A 12,500-nucleotide genomic window follows, 5' to 3' on the forward strand; every position below is an offset into this window, starting at 1 on the left:
TAAGACATCATCCCAATGTGAGTGGGTTAAGGGTGATCTTTTAACAATGCTGTTCACATTTCAGAATTTCATCTCAGAAGATCTGGTACATCACATGGTTCATCAGGTGCTACAAAATCCTGAAGGGGTTATCAGATCAAAGGTCCATGTTTTGCCACTGTTAATTGCACTGGGAGGCTGCGAACTTCAGCATCTTAATCAACGCCAAGCTGTTGATGTTCTTGTTGATCATGAACAGATAAGAATCAAAGAGGTAATGTTATGCTTTTGTGCTCTTGTTTGTTTCCATAAATTTTTTATGTCTTTCAATTTTGAATCATTAGATTCTGTATAAAAAAACAACTAGACTCATTGTCAATTTATATGCACAATAGGTACCTTATATTTTGAATTAATAGATTCTGTATAAAAAACAAAAACAAAAAAACTTGACTGTCATTGCTGTAGACAACGATACTTTATTGAACCCATTGAATCTTGGTGCTTCTTTTTTTCTGCATAAGTGTTTTTTGCTTTTCTGACATTTTCCAAAGTCTATATTTGTCATTTGATAGATGGCCATAGACTGTTTTCCTTAAACAGACCCCATGTCATCTCTCTAGGTAGTCTACAACTCTATGCAATAACAATGAAAATAACAATAGTGTCCCCTCTGGACCTGATGCTCTTCCAGCTATGGCTTACTGATGGTACATTCCACCCTCATTTACCAATGGATATTATGCAAGAGCCCCTTCATAAATGCCCACAGAGTTTAATTGTCTTCCACTCATGGCGAGTCATTCCCGTCACCCTGGTCTTCAGCTGAATTTTTCATGATGAGATGTTCCCATCACCTTGGCCGTCAGCCATGATGGTAAATTCATGTTGCCCAGCCCTCATCCAAATTTTTCTGTAAGATGATGTTACAACACCCAGATCCAATGGGTTAAGTAGTTATGTAAATCTGAATTTCAGTATTTGTCATCAATTTTAAGCCTAAAGATTTTTATGTTTTAAGATTATACCATGATTTTGTCTTGTTGATTGGGCTTCTTTAGTAAAGTTTTATATTTATACTTAAGCAGTGATTGCTGCACCACTATCATTTCTGTCTTTAATACTTGTACTTTAATAATATCCATTAGGAAAATTATTTCAAGAGGCCCTGGATAAAACTAGCAGTTGAATTGCTCTCCTTAGATTATCATCATATGCAGTTGCTAGAGTTACTGACAAATCAAGATTTCCTTGAGGTGTAAGTACTCATCTAGGTCTGGAGAACTTTGTGTCTGACCTAATATCTCAATTGGAGTCTTACCCTTGAAGCAATGAAATATTCACATTACTAATTCTTGAAAGATTCAGGACTATCATAAATGATTACTAGAATAACTGATTAAGGACGAACTTTTGTTTTTCAGATATATGTCGACAAAAAAGGTGCCTCTTTCAGAGTACAAAATTTTACTCAGAATACATCAGGCATTGGTAACATTTGGTCAGAATTCTCTTCAAATACCAGAGAAATACTTGCAAAAAGCAAGGACATTTGCAAGAGAACGGCCTCCTTCAAAATCAGATCTGAGAGTTAGACTTCATCAAATTCTTAACAATCCGGATCATCTTGTGTCTAGTGTGGTCACAAACAATGATATTTATATAGGTGAGTTTAGGGAAGGAAGGATTTTTATTTTGCAATATTTGTAGTTGCTGAATAATAGCCTTAGTGTAAGTATTTATTCTGATTTTGATTTATTTTTTTTGTCTTCCAGACCATCTTTTGGCAATTGATGATGAAGGAAATACTGTTAAAATCGAGCACAAAAAACCTGATGCCTTTGGTAATATCAGTATCAGTTCTCTGCAAATACCAGACAACACAAAAAGGTATTTCAGTATAGGTGTCTTCATTAGTTGAGTAATGTTCCTGTATTAACTAAGATACATTTTTGTACAACACAGGAAAATGGTCTCTAATATCTCATGAATTTCTTTTCAGGATTGCATTGATGGACATTGGTTCATCACATGTTTTTGGACCAGGTTATCGTTTGAAAGGATATATAAAGCTTGAACAAAGAATATTGGAGGCTAATGGATTTCAGGTTGTCCATATTGTGCAACCTGAATTATTTTGCCTAGTATCTGATGAAAGAAGTCTGCAGATAAAAAGACAGATGGCCCTCTCAGGAATGGCTTTTTGTTGATTTTCATAACTGCCTATTTGTGTAATAAATCTAGTGTATTTATGAAAAAAAAATTTATTTTGCTATGGTTTTTACTAGTATGTTATCTTCAAAAATGGTGATTTGAAGGTTTCTTTGTTTATTTAACCCTTTATATATATATATATATATATATATATATATATATATATATATATAATGTATGTATATATATACATATATATTTATACACATTATATATATATATATATATATATATATATATATATATATATATATAATGTATGTATATATATATACATATATATATATTTATCCACATTATATATATATAATGTATGTATATATATACATATATATTTATACACATAATATATATATATATATATATATATATATATATATATATATATATAGTATAAATATATATATGTGTATATACATACATTATATATATATATACATATATAATGTGCATATATATATACATATATAATGTGCTATATATATATACATATATAATATGTATATATATACATATATAATGTATATATACATATATAATGTGTATATACATATATAATGTATATATACATATATAATGTATATATACATATATAATGTGTATATATATACATATATAATGTGTATATATATACATATATAATGTGTATATATATACATATATAATGTGTATATATATAATGTGTATATATATACATATATATATAATGTGTATATATACATATATAATGTGTGTATATATATACATATATAATGTGTATATATATATATATAAAATGTGTATATATATACATATATAATGTGTGTATATATACATATAAAATGTTTATATATATATAGATATATAATGTATATATTTACATATATAATGTGTAGATATATACTTATATAATGTGTAGATATATAATATATTAATGTATATATGTATATATAATGTATATATATAATGTATATATAATGTATATACATATATATGATGTATATATATACATATATAATGTGTATATAATGTATATATATAATGTTTTATATAATGTATCTATATATAATGTATATAAAATGTATCTATATATAATGTATATTATAAATGTATATACATATAATGTATATATAATGTATATATATAATGTATATACATATAATGTATATATATATATAATGTATATATATGTATATGTAATGTATATATTATATAATGTATATGTAATGTGTATATATATAATGTATATATATATAATGTATATATATAATGAAATATATAAATATTAAATTATAAATAATTATTTAAAATTTTTATATAAAAATTAAAAAATTAATTATATAATAATTTATATAAAATTTTTATATATAAGTATATATATAATTTTTAATAAAAAAAATTTTTTAATAAAAAAAAATAAATAAAAATTAATTTTAATAAATTTTTAAATAATATAATTATATTAATAATATAAAATATTATAAATATAATTAATTAAATAATTTTAAATATATAATTATATAAATATAAAAAATTTATTATATAAATATAAAAATATTATTATAAAATAAATAAAAATTAAAAAATATATAAAAATATATAAATTATAAAAATAAAAATTAATAAATAAAATAATAAAAATTATATAATATAATAAAAATATTAAGTAAAATTATTAAAATAAAAAAAAATTTTTAAAAAATTTAAAATAATTATATTAAATTTTTTATATATAATTAATATATATAATATATATAAATATATATATAAAAATAAAAAATAATTATAATATAATTATATAAAAAATTAAATAAAAAAAAATATATATTAATATATATTATAAAATGTATATTATATTATATAATAATAATATAAAATTATAAAATAATAAAAAAATTTATAAAATAAATAGTTAAATAAAAGTATAAAAATTTTAAATTAAAAATAAAAAAATTAAAAATTAAAAAATGTTTTTAAAATTTATAAATAAAAAAAATTTTTATATTAAAAAAATTTTTTATAAAGGGTTAAATTAATTATTAAAAATGTAAATATAAAATTTATAATAAAAATAAAATGAAAAAATAAATAATGTTATATATAAATTTTAAAAAAAAAATTTTTAAAAAATTAAATTATAATAAAAAATATATATAAAAAAAAAATAATGTAATATATTATAAGTATTAAATAATTATATATAAAGAATTAAAAATTTAAAAAAAGTTAATAAATTTATAAAAAATAAAAATATAAGATATAAAATAATGAAAATAATAAAATAAAATTAAAAAAAAAATTTAAAAAAATTAAAAAAAATTAAAAGTATATAAAAAAAAATGTCCAATAAAAAACAATAAGCAAAAATTTAACCCCAAAAACATAATGTTATACAAAAAACCACCAGCCACACACACAAAAAAAACCCCTTACCACACACAAACAAACACACACCAATACCACAAACCAAACAAAAACCCCTTTAATAACACAAACACCAATACACACACACCAATTTTTCCCAAACACCATATCACACACACACCAAACACCAACACCCAAAACCACACCCCATACACACACACTAATCACACACACCAACCAAACCAAACAAACCTCACACACCCCAACACACACAACACACAACATACACCCCTACAACACATTACACACACACCAACACACACACCAAACCACCAAATATAACACACACCATATACACCACCCATAACACACACACACCAATACACACCATATACACACACACACCATAAAACAACCCCCAAATACCACCCCCCCCATACACACACACCCCATACACAAAACACCCCATCCACACACCAACACACACAACAAAACATACACACACCCCCTACCCACACACCATCACACACACCATACAACACCCATACCCACCCAACACACACCATACACAAAACCATACCACACACCATACCACACACCATACACACCAATACACACACAATACACACACACCCCATACACACACACAATACACACACACCCATACACCACACACCATCACCCCCACACACCCCATACACCACACCATACACACACACCACCATACACACACACCCATACACACACCCATCCCACACACCATACACACACACCATACACACACACCATACACACACACACCATACACAAAACACCATTACAACACACCCCATAACACACAACACCATACACACACACACACCATACAACACACACACCATACACACCCATCACACACACACCATACACCCCAACACCATACACACACACCAAACACACACACCATAAAACACACACCCATACACCACACACAATACACACACACCCATACACACACACCCATACACACACACCTACAACACACACCATACAACACACCAGACCCACACCATACACACACACAATACACACACCATACACACACACCATACACACACACACCCCATACACACACACCATACACACACACTCATACACACACCCCATACACACACACCATACACACACACCATACACACACACCATACACACACACACACATACACACACACAATACACACACAATACACACACACCACACACACACATACACACACACCATACAACACACACCATACACCCACACACCAACACAACACACACCATACCACACACAACATTCCCCACACAACATACACACACCACCCCCCAAAACCCCAACACACACCCCCCACACACCCCAATACACACACACCCAACACACACACAAAACCCAACACACACCCATAACACACACACCATCCCACACACCCCAAAAACACACACACACCCCATACACACACACCCCATACACACACACCCCATACACACACCCCATAACACACACACACCAACACACACACACCCCATCACACCCCCAAATACACACACACACAACACAACAAAACCCCACACCAACAACACCCCATAACACACACACACCATACACCACACCATAACACCCCACACCCTTAACACACACAACCCATAAAACACACCCCCAATACACCACACAAAACACAACACCATACACACACACACAAAACACACACCACCATACACACACCATACACACAACCAACACACACACCACACAACCACAATACACACCCATACACACACCACACATACATACACACATACATACACACACACACATACACACACACACCACACACACACCACCACACATACAAAACCCCCACACATACCCCACCCTTAACACACCCCCCAACATACACACCATCAACCACCCAATACAACACACACCACACTCACCATACCCACACCATACACACCCACCATACACAACACATCCACACCCCCCTCACCCACAGACCCCAGTAAACCACACCAAAAACCTCCGCCCACAAATCCATGCATACAAACCATCCCCCATAAACCCCCAACCCCAATTTTTGACCACCATAAACACACAAAAACCTAATAACTTTCACACCAAAACAACCATTATACCCAAACACAAACATTAACAAACCATCAAACATCAGCAATCCCTCAAAAATATATTACCCATCCCCCAGATCCCGTAAACAAAAAACACACCCAAAATCACAAAAAATATAACTAACCCAAAAAAAACAATCACCCAACCCGCACCACAAAAAAATTAAATAAATAGGCACACAATAACACAAAAAACAAATTCCTATAACAAATGAGGCCAGGGAAACCTTAAACCAAAACCCAAGCAAAGAGGCAACCCAAAAAAAGAACCCCCATATAACCCCTTTGCCGGGGCGGGACAAAGGGGATACACAAGCATGCCCCCCTGTTAGTACTAGTTGTTATATTTTATACAAGAATGGCAATACATGTATTTAAAACACCAAAGAGCCCTTACTATTTCTGCCTGCCACCCGATCACCCTTTTTAAACCCCCCTTATACGAAAATTTTACGTTTAACTAATTTTGCTGGTACTTTAATCCCAAAAAAATTAAAAACACTAATGTTAAAATAAAATAACACCATCGATATTCAATAAACACTAGAAAAAATAAGTTTTCCCTGCCAATTCAAATCAGGTACGGGTTTCAAGGTCTACTAATTGACTCCTTTGTGGCTAAGCACTAGCAGAGCTATCTATGGGCAGACATTTCACAAAAAAATATAGAAAAAAGGCACAGCTTTTTCCCCATTTTTTTTTTTCATTTTCCCTGGCGACATTGGGTTAAAACAACTGGTTACATATATACTACTTCCAGTTTTATAAAAGTTTATTCAGAGCACTGTTCTGCAACATCTAGAATAGGGAAAAGGTAGTCCCAACCAGTGTGAAAACTGAGAATATGGAACAAATTTATTAATCAATGTTATCTCGCAGGCTTAAATAAAGGTGCTTTGGTACAATAAAGAGGTGTGACTTGATAAAACACTAAGAGCAAGTTTAGCATTTTTTAAAGAAACATCATCTGTCATTACTTGCTTTATTTTAATATACACAAGCACATAATGATATATATCACTTCATTACTCAGCTTGAAAATTAAGTTTCTAATAACTAATAACTTTCCTAATAAAGTCTATTTATTCATAGCAATTTAGAACTGCCTTTAAATTGATTAGTATTACCCAGCCATAAAATCTGGCTGTAGAAGATAAACTTTGTCTTTTTGATTTTTTTTTATTGTTCCATATAAAAAAAAACTATAATCCATATTTAAGGCTTCTAAAATAATAATATTCACAATGTAGTCAGTATTATACTGGAATGACATACACTGTATTTCCTATTAATAGTAGACAGGGAAATCCCCTAGTAATATATTTAGGCAATCCAATTGTAAAGAACTTTCAACAGACATCCTAGTCCCCTTTTAAATGTAAAAATACATAATTTAATTTATACATTTAAATAGTATACTGCAGATATATTCTCTTCTTCAATGAGTTCAACTGAAGTTCCATAATTCAGGCTGGATAAGATACCTTTGGTTCGAGGAAACAGAGAAGCAAAAAAACAGCTTTCTGTACATACCTGCAATGCATTTTTGTTATTAATTTTCCAACAATGAATACAAAATTTTCCTTATGTTTACAACTTTGAAATACCTTCTAAATGGAAATAATACAAGAGCAAAGAGAATAGACAAGAAAACAACAACAAGCAAACAGATGTAAAAGGAGTGAATCCTAGTTTCATAATAGTATGACTACACTAATTTCTTGGGATCCATTTACTTCTTAAGATTATAAAAAGAAAGAAAGAAAGAAAGAAAACAAAATTTGGCCCCTACATAGTATAAGGCAGTGCTCATCACTTGTCACTAAATTGCCTTCCACCCTAACTATAATAGCAAGTTTAAATACTCATCCGCTTTTTGAGAAATCAATGAAACACACCTAAATTTCAATAAGCTTTGTTGTTCCTTCCTTTGCCTGTGGTGGCATATCTTTGACTCTGATGAAATGGTGATAACATGATTTAGTGTAATCAGTCATAAGATCTTGGGTAGCCTCTGGTAAGTCTCCTGTGTGCTTGGCAGGTGAACCACTGTAGACTGCAAATGGTGGAACAACAGTCTCAGGTGGCAAGACTGTGTTGTCTGCAATCATGCAGCAATCTTTGAGCACACAACGGCGTCCCTGAAATTTGTTATTTCTCAATAAAAAACATTAGCAGACCAAACCTGCTCTTCATCAGAGTGAATATGAATATACATAAACATATCTATTCAACAAGAAAAATCTATACACAGACACAAGAAAGAAGTTTATTCAGTACTTACAATAACACAGTTCTTTCCAATGTAGACATATGAGCCAATGACTGCAGCATTTACAACAGAACCCTCACCGATATAAACATGGTCCCCAATGTGAAGTGGGAAAAATGCCACTCTGAAATATTAAAAATGTACAGCTATTGCTAAAAATGAAAAAAAGAAAAAGAAGAGAGGTTAAGAAAATAAAAAATATAGACATATGCATATATATTTTGGTTATAAGTGACAGTAAAAAAATTAAGAACACTGATAATGATACAACCAGTATTTCCAATTTCCAGTTATTTAAGCTTCTCATATCATGATAATCAAAGGGACTAATTTCCTTTGCTAAATTAGTCCCTAGAGATAATAAATAACTTATGAGGTTAAAAAAAATCTAAAACAAATAAAATCAATAACCAGACTAAATAAGAAAGGTTATTTACTAATTACTTACCCCTTACTGAATTTTTTAAATGGAGGTCTGATAACCGCTTTGGATGATATTACACAGTGGCGTCCTACTCTGACATTGGCAAGGTCTCCTCTGATAATCACACCACTAAGCACAATAACTTTACCACTTAACACAATGTTCTGAGATCCACATAACACACTTGCACGGCTGACACGGTTTCCTGTGGCCTGGAGATGAAAATAAAGGGTATAAAAGGTGTCTTATTTTTGTTGTTCTATACACTATATGCCAAATTCACTTTGTATCATAAGGCTGTGTGAGACTGAAACTACACCAAATATAATTTCCATCCTATAATAATACGCCCCAACCTATGTTATTAATGACCCCACCTACAGAACAATATTTGACATGTTGAAATCTCCTGCCCGTTACACTTCTGATAAATATATAAAACCTATCTGCTCATTATTCATACTTACAGTCTCAATATACTGAGCTCTGGGATAAAAGGAATCCTGCAATTCCATGACGAAGCCCTTACGTACGAATTTTCTCGTCAGATCCGCACGTCTGAGTTTGCGACGCCCAGCTGATGTAAACAAGGCGTTACCTACACCGGGGGTCGGCTGGCCTCCAGATTTCTTTGCAATTTCCTCTTGTGAGATTTATGAAGTGTTGGACTCATATGCATTCCATTTATTTTTGGTACTCAAGATATGTTAGTAAAGGTTTCGCTTTCTTCTAATTTTCTCCTTGATGTAAGATGTGTTCATAAAAGATGCTGGAGGCCTATTTTACTTCATATTTAATTTAAGGTATTGATTTTGATAACATACATATTTTATGATAATCAACAGACTTTTTTTTGCGACGCAGGCTCTCATGCGTTAGTTGGCGAACGCCTATTCCCCGAGCCCTCTCCTGCACAGGGAGGCGCCGACCTTCGCGGCTGAGTCACGAGAGTCCTTCGGACCTTCGGAAGCAGCCGCTGTAGGATGTTGTGACGCTCGAACGCGGCAGGCATTGCTCTCTAATAAAGCTGTGCAATATGTCGCTTAGGAAAGGGCAATCAACAGGTGAGCCTCCCTCTCAGGCTTCGTTACATGAGTCGTGAACGGATGACTCATGACTCATGCCTGGGGAATTCCTGCCTTGGGGCTTGGCAGGAGAGGTGAGTCACGAGGCGGAACTCGGTCCTTTGCTTTACAGGACTAGGGGGCAGAATGCTATGCATTAGGTCTTCCTGGGATGTAGTGCAGGAAGCCTTTGGCCTCACTGACGCTAGAGTTCTTTAAATGCCAAACTCGGTTTTCAAGGAACCTGAGAAGGGAGAAAATATCCCAAGGTTTCTGGTCTTGCATCACTGCATGTGATTCCCACTTGTTTGGGCATTAATGTGCTTCTGCTTTCGTCAGTGTTGAACTTTGTTTATAAAATAGACTGGCCTGTTTGAAGATTTATTTTTTCTCTAGTGTATGGAGGTTATATTTAACAGAAATAAAAATGCACATTGGACCTTGAGATTGACAGCCCTGCTAGTTTGTGTGTATTAGAGAGGGTTATTACCTTAGTAACAGTTTAGAAAAGGACCACATGCTGAGGCCTCTTTGACAGTTAGTCAGCAAGTCTTGATACGCTACATTCATGGGAGGATTGTTTGCCGTCACCAGTGTGAAATCTTGGCATTACAGGGCCTGTCAAGTAAGCATAGATTGGTAGAGTTTGATAATGAGTTTTGGCTCTCCCTGCACTATGTGCAATTTTTTGTATGTACCCAATAGTGTTATTTTGTGTGTTTATAGCCACTATACTTTCATCTGTGTTAAGACAATTACCTCTTTCTGTAATATATGCTTAGATCATCTGGTAAACATTATTAATACACAGAACAGTTGGTGTTCAAGTAAAAGGTAAAGAAGGACCTTCGCAACCTTATTAGATACTGGAGAGTATCAAGAAGATACTATTGTTTTCTGGCCATTTTAAAAATGATTCCAACCCCCAAATTAGTCCTAATGAGTTCACAAATCATTGACAGATCATGATATGTACCATTCTTATGTTACTTTATTTTATTTTCCCTGGAGCTAATATCAGTAGAGTTAAAGTTACGGATACATATTCAGTGACCCATATGATTGTCATGGCCTGCTCAACTTTGTAAACAAGCTGCTGCAACACGTGATGACTCATTCCCCTCTGTAGGTGACATGAGTAATTGTGGAAGAATACAGACTGGATGCTGTTAGTAATGATAGAGAAATCAGGCACTCTTTCCTCACCTTTGTTTTGCATCAATTTTTGTAATTATTAAAAATAAAAAAAGTACATAATTATGTGGCACAAAAGGTTATGAATAACTAGTTAAAAAGTTAACCACGCATTTTAGGATAGCAGTTTAAAAGAATATCTACTGTTATGAGTAAAGATGTCTTTCAGACTGTGAGGTTAGAATGAATATAAAGGTAAATAAAAATGCTCTTGAAACATCAATAGGATGACCATTAATTCAGTTATAAGTATCTAGTATTTAACTTGTAGAGAATTATAAAACTATTAATATACTCCAGTTGATGCTTCTGGTTGGCACAGATATGACCACATCTTGGTAGTTTATAATATTACCTATTGACAACAAAATAAGTAATTATATAACAAATTTTTGTCAAAATTGCTCATATGTGTTGGCCCCTTGCTAGTTGCTGTTGTGGGGGGCTGAGGAGACGGGGACTGAGACCCAATGTAGGGGATCACCCCTGCCTTGGTCCTCAGCCCTTCCCTTGGTCCTCAGCCCTTGCCTCAACTAATTTTGCATGGTCTGTTCTTCTCCTCATAACCTTTTCCTTTTCTTCTGTCCCCTTGTTCTGTCCACTTATCCTTATTGTTAATTAATTTTTTCTGTTTTGGCCACAATACTTTATCATAATCCTCCCTACTCCCTTTACTCCTTCCTCTCCCAACAACCATCACCTTCTACTATACCCATTCAGCTTCCCCTCTCTACTCTTTCCACTACCTTAGTACCCTCTAGTGCTGTTCAACCTGTAACTTACCCTGATCATTAATTCATTCTTAACCCTTTTTGCTACTCTACTTTACCATAGCGCCATATGACCTTTGATGTCATAAAGCACT

At 32.5% G+C, this 12,500-nt stretch overlaps 3 protein-coding genes across 8 annotated transcripts in view; 2 read left to right on the top strand and 1 right to left on the bottom strand.

Moving 5' to 3' along the window:
* Window positions 1-2,312, top strand: part of LOC125035833 — a 12,944-nt gene extending 10,632 nt beyond the window's left edge. For both annotated transcript variants that reach the window (XM_047628095.1, XM_047628096.1), the window contains exons 8-12: window positions 65-253; window positions 1,128-1,237; window positions 1,404-1,645; window positions 1,755-1,869; window positions 1,982-2,312. In XM_047628095.1, coding sequence (XP_047484051.1) covers window positions 65-253; window positions 1,128-1,237; window positions 1,404-1,645; window positions 1,755-1,869; window positions 1,982-2,189 — 864 coding nt within the window. In that variant the 3' untranslated portion in view covers window positions 2,190-2,312. The remainder of the gene's footprint in view (window positions 1-64; window positions 254-1,127; window positions 1,238-1,403; window positions 1,646-1,754; window positions 1,870-1,981) is intronic.
* A 5,123-nt stretch (window positions 2,313-7,435) lies between these two features.
* On the bottom strand, window positions 7,436-10,031 carry LOC125035848 (dynactin subunit 5-like). Of its 2 annotated transcripts, XM_047628135.1 has the most exons (5): window positions 9,845-10,031; window positions 9,402-9,589; window positions 8,966-9,077; window positions 8,580-8,822; window positions 7,436-8,214 (listed from the first exon to the last, which is right to left on the bottom strand). In XM_047628135.1, exons 1-4 carry the CDS (start codon window positions 9,890-9,892, stop codon window positions 8,580-8,582), a joined length of 591 nt encoding a protein of 196 aa, XP_047484091.1. In that variant the 5' UTR covers window positions 9,893-10,031; the 3' UTR covers window positions 7,436-8,214. The 2 variants fall into 2 exon arrangements, with proteins under 2 accessions (XP_047484091.1, XP_047484090.1); XM_047628134.1 differs by having other exon boundaries at window positions 7,436-8,822.
* A 229-nt stretch (window positions 10,032-10,260) lies between these two features.
* LOC125035846 (TNF receptor-associated factor 6-like) overlaps window positions 10,261-12,500 on the top strand; it is a 10,831-nt gene continuing 8,591 nt past the window's right edge. Inside the window, exon 1 of one of the 4 annotated variants that reach the window (XM_047628130.1) lies at window positions 10,261-10,536. The gene's annotated coding sequence lies outside the window, so the exon portion shown is untranslated. The other 3 variants (XM_047628131.1, XM_047628132.1, XM_047628133.1) reach the window with 3 other exon arrangements.

This window comes from Penaeus chinensis, chromosome 20 (genome assembly GCF_019202785.1).
Source record: "Penaeus chinensis breed Huanghai No. 1 chromosome 20, ASM1920278v2, whole genome shotgun sequence".
NCBI classification, from domain to species: Eukaryota; Metazoa; Arthropoda; class Malacostraca; order Decapoda; family Penaeidae; genus Penaeus; species Penaeus chinensis.